The following is a 5,236-nucleotide window of genomic DNA, read 5'->3' as shown; positions in this document are numbered from 1 at the left end:
AGAGAGAGAGAAAGAGAGAGATCAATTGGTTGCTCACCACACACCCCAATCAGGACCGGTCCGGAGATTGAACCTGCAGTCCAGGTACGTGCCCTTGTTTGATCCCCAGCCTTGGTCGGGGCATGTGCCAAGGCAACCAATCGATGTGTCTTTCTCACATCAATGTTTCTCTCTCCCTCTCTCTTTCTCACTCTCACTCCCTCCCTTCCACTCTCTCTAAAAATCAATGGAAAAAATACCCTCGATGAGAATTAACAAAAATAATAATAGTAATAATATATGACAGAGCCCTAACTGGTTTGGCTCAGTGGATAGAGTGTCAGCCTGCGGACTGAAAGGTCCCAGGTTCGATTCCAGTCAAGGGCATGTACCTTGGTTGTGGGCACATCCCCCGTAAGAGGTGTGCAGGAGGCAGCTGATTGATGTTTCTCTCTCATCAATGTTTCTAACTCTCTATCCCTCTCCCTTCCTCTCTGTAAAAAAAATCAATAAAATATATTTTAAAAAAATAATAGATGACAGAATTCGCATTACAATATTTGATTTTCAGAAATGGATTTGTGGTGATACGCAGATAACTACTGAGCATTAATATCTAAACATATAACACTCAAACGTAAGACAAGGAAGCTACAGAACTCATCTCACTTTAAAGTATCAACCCTCAAACCCTACATAACACATTGATAAACAGAACCCAGCACCACATGAAAAAATAGATATGATAACCATGTGGGGTTTAAGGTCGCAAAGACAGTTCAATATCAGAAAATTCATATTATGAACGCCCAGGTTTTGTGGGTGATCTCTAGGGACAATGAAAGGCCTTCAGGAAATTTAACATCTGCAGATCAATATACTTAATGGAAAAGGAACTGATGGATCCTGTGACAATGATTTTACACACATGTGCGCGCACACACGCACACGCACGCGCACATGCGCACACACGCGCGCACGCACACACGCGCGCGCACGCACACACGTCTCTCAAACCTAGAACCCATGTTGCCTGGTGTAGGCAAACACCAGGCAGGTGCCCGGAGCGCCGTTGCCCTCTGAGCCTGTGCTGGCCACGGCAATCAGGCAAAGGAAGCGACCACAAGAGGCATAACTCGGGAGAGGAAAGGTGAGAAAGGGCTATGCCTGCAGGAGTTTCGATACCATACTTAGAGAACCGATGCTAAAACTGATCAACAATTTGAGAATCCAGAAAAGTAACAGGATACGAAATGAACATAGAAAAGCCATTAGCCTAGATCTCAGCTTCTGGCAGAAGTAATAGCAGAGAGCAGAATCCCTGCCATCAGTGAAAATAAAAACACCAGAAATTAAGAGAACGAAAAGACCAGCCACAAACTGGAAGATAACATTTGCAAACCACACACCTAATAAAGGACTTGTATCCAAAATATACAAATAAATCTTAAAACTCAAACAACTTAAAAACAAGCCAATTAAAAAGTGGGCAAACGTGCTGACTCCTAAAACTAGACATCAGTAACAGGAAGAGAACTGGAGAAGTCCCACAATATGCATTTCTACTAACACATGGGCCAGAGAAGAAATCTCAAGAGAAATTTTTAAGTATTTTGAACTAAATAAAACTGAAAACACAACTTATCCAACTTTGTCAGGCAATGCTACGAAAGAATGCGTAGCTTTGAGAGCACACACTAGAAAAGAAAGATCTAAAATCAATACTCGAAGCTCCCACCTTAGGAAATCAGAAGAAGAAAAGCAAAGCAAATCCAAAGTGAGCAACAGAAAGAAATAAGAATTAGAGCAGAAATTAATAAAATTTAAGAGAGGGATTCAAGAGAGATCACTGACAAAACCAAAAGTTGGTTCTTTAAGATGATCAGTAAAATCGACAAGCCTCTAGTTAGGCCAGCTAAGAAAAAAGAGGGAAAACACAGATTCTATCAGAAAAGAACCAGCACTCTCTGGCATGGCTCAGTGGTTAGAGTTTTGGACACAATACCATCTGCATTAGCACCCCCCAAATGAAATATTTAGATATAAATCTAAGAAAATATGTAAGAGACCTCTATGAGGAAAAATACAAAATTCTGATGGATAGAAATCGAAGACCTAAATGAATGCAGAGATATTCCGAGGCAGGGAGACTCAATACTGTCAGGATGACAGTTCTTCCCAACTTGGTCTGTAGATTTAATGCAGCCACAATCAAAATCCCAGGAAATAATTCCATGGATATTGACAAACTGATTCTAAAGTTTATACAGAGGCAAAAGACTCAGAGTAGGCAACAATTCAATAAGAGGGCCGATGCTGCCCAACTTAGAGACTCACAAAACTACAGCGATCAAGATGGTATGGCATTGGTGAGAGGACATGCATCAGAGCGATGCACAGGAGCCGGAAACAGACCCATGGCTGCATCGCCTGGTCTCGGACAAAGGAGCCACGGCCACACAACGGAGCAAAGAGTCTCTTCAACAAATGGCGCTGCAGCAACTGGACATCACGTGCAAAAGTATGAATCTAGACACAGACTTCACAGTCTCCACAAGCATTCAGTGAAAGTGGCTCATAGGCCTACCTGTGAGATGCAAAGCCCTACAGCTCCTAGGAGAAAACCTAGCTGACTTTGGGCGTGGCGGTCCTTTTTAGACGGAGCACTGAACACGTGACCCACAAAGAAACCATGAGCAAGCTGGGCTTCTTTTAAATGAACAACTTCTGTCTGCAAGAGACAACGCCAAGAGAATGAGAAGACAGGCCACAGACGGGGAGGACATATTTCCAAAGGCTCATCTGATAAAAGACTGTTATCCAAAATGTACAAAGAATCTTAAAACTCAACAATCTGAAAGCAAGCCACCTGATTAAAATATGGGTCAAAACCTTAACAGACACCCACCAATGAAGGTACACTGACGGCAAACAGGCCAAGCGGAAGCTGCCCGCAGCGGACGCCACCGGAGATGCCAGGTCACACCCCCTGATTCCACTGCACCCGCCAGAGGCCGGAGGGACACTGACCACAGCCCACGCCGGCGCCTCTCTCCCTGCTGGTGGGAATGCTAAGCGCGTAGCTAGTTTGGCCTTTTCTTACAGAATTAAACATGTTCTCGCCATATGACCCAGCCATGGCTCTCCTGGGTATTTACCCAAAGGAGTTCAAAACCTATGTTCACACACAAATCTGTACACGTACGACAGCCGCTTTATTCGTAATTGTCAAAATCTGGAAGCAACGGAGATGCTCTCCAGGAGGTAGGTAAGTGGATAAAAAACTGTGGTCCATCCAGACAGCGGACTATTACTCGGGGCTGAGAGAAATGAATATCGAGACACATAGGAACCTTACACGCATGGGACTGAGCGAGAGAAGCCGGACTGACACGGCTACACACGTGTGACTACAGCCATGTCACATCCTGGAAAAGGTCAGACTGTGGGCCAGTGAAATGACCAGGGCTGCCAGGGCTGGGGAGGCGGGGCCACACCTGGACACCCGTGAACAAAAGCCAGGTGGGCCATGGGCTCGTCCTCAGCTGATGCAGGGAGCAGAGCAGGGCAGGCTGCTGGGAGTCTGGGAAGACGAGTCACTAGCCCCCTGCCTCCCGGTGAAACAGGAAGAGGAAGAGGAAGCCAGGCAGCCAGAGCCAGGCGCCCTCCCTGTTCTCCCCAGGAGGGCACCCTGGCCCACAGGCCCAGGTGAGGGCACCTGAGCGGGGAGGGTGCAGGCATGTGTCTGTGCGTGGACACGTGCAAACACAGGCAGGCGTGTGGCAGCACCCGGTCCGCTCATTGGCATCCACATCCACTCCGCGCCTGTGGCCTCCCCTTGTGCCGGGAGCGTGATCTCTACCCTCGGTGCTCACACAACAGCATGCACCCTGCACAGTGGGAGGGCCTGTCCTCGTCAGCTGTCCCTCCCTGCCCCAAGCAGCGACGTGTGCACCCGGAGCCCCGGCGCCTGCACAGTGGGTGCCGCTGCTCAGGGTGGGCCTCGTGGACATGAGCGAGGGGGAAGGGGATGGCAGCTCAGCAGGGACAGCAGGGCGTGGGCACCGCCCCCAGCACCTCCCCTCCGCACCCGCAAGTTCTCGGCCGGTGTCTGTGGCCTGGTCCTCAGCTGCTCCTGTGTGGTCTGTCCTCCTGGGACGGCAGCCCCACTGGGCAGCCCTGGCGCCCCCGGCTGTGTCCCCAGCACCCTAGTGATTTGGCTGGGAACTTGCAGATGTTTTTGGAGGCAGGAGGACAGAGCCTAAGTGACAGACAGACGACAGGAGCAGTGCTCGCCTGCGGCACTAGGAGCAAAGGGCGTCGAGGCACTGGTGCGGCCAGCAACGGCCCTCTCTCCCGGGGGCCACAGCGGCAGCTCTGTCCCCGGGCCGCTGCATGTGCGGAGAGCGGGGGACGCAGTGGGGCCTGCGGGGTGGGGAGATACTCACTGAGCACAGCCGTGGTCTCCCCAGGGGGTCCGGGCGCCACTGGGGCGTGCACAGCGGCGCTGGGCTCTGAGGGCTGCGTGCCCATCCGAGTGACGTTCCGCTGGTTATCCGCATCCCCCGGCTGCTCCTCCGCCTTCTGCACGCAGGTGCTGGGCAGGGCGCGCACCAGGCCCACGCCCAACGCGGCGCCGGCCTCCAGGTCACAGTGTGGCTCCCTGCAACCCAAGGCCCAGCAGAGGTTGGAAAGGAGGAAGGCAGGCGGGCGTCAAAAGGGCCCGGACAGGAGGGTCTACACTACACAGCGCTCCCCAGTCCCCGCCTCCCTGGAACTGTGGAGTCAGCGTGTCCCAAACCAGCCCAACCACTTCCCCCAGGCCAGTGATGGCGAACCTATGACACGCGGGTCAGAGGTGACACGCGAACTCATTTTTTTGGTTGATTTTTCTTTGTTAAATGGCGTTTAAATATATAAATATATAAGATAAATATCAAAAATAGAAGTCTTTGTTTTACTATGGTTGCAAAGATCAAAAAATTTCTATATGCGACACGGCACCAGAGTTCAGTTAGGGTTTTTCAAAATGCTGACACGCCGAGCTCAGAAGGTTCGCCATCACCTAAGCCTCTCTTCCTCCCGGAGTGCCCTCCCCGTCACCCCCACAGGCAGGTGGGCACCGCCAGAGGGGGCGTGGCCAGGGGCGGCGAGTGGCCCCCATGCGCCTCACTCACTGGGGCTGGGGGTCCCGTGGCTCCTTGTCCTTGTCCTTGTCCTCCGCCTCGCCCTCCTTCTCCACAGCCTCCTCGGGTGC

General features: G+C 51.2%; 1 protein-coding gene across 1 annotated transcript in view; it reads right to left on the bottom strand.

The window, feature by feature from the left end:
* CACNA1B (calcium voltage-gated channel subunit alpha1 B) overlaps positions 1-5,236 on the bottom strand; it is a gene marked incomplete at its 3' end in the record, with an annotated part of 199,377 nt that overhangs the window by 55,932 nt on the left and 138,209 nt on the right. Inside the window, exons 21-22 of the mRNA XM_015572355.1 lie at positions 5,157-5,236; positions 4,428-4,642 (exon numbers count right to left, since the gene is read on the bottom strand). Coding sequence (XP_015427841.1) covers positions 4,428-4,642; positions 5,157-5,236 — 295 coding nt within the window. The remainder of the gene's footprint in view (positions 1-4,427; positions 4,643-5,156) is intronic.

This window comes from Myotis davidii, unplaced genomic scaffold, assembly GCF_000327345.1.
Source record: "Myotis davidii unplaced genomic scaffold, ASM32734v1 scaffold609, whole genome shotgun sequence".
NCBI lineage: Eukaryota > Metazoa > Chordata > Mammalia > Chiroptera > Vespertilionidae > Myotis > Myotis davidii.
The sequence above is the reverse complement of the archived record's forward strand: the minus strand, read 5'-3'. Positions and strand labels throughout refer to the sequence as shown.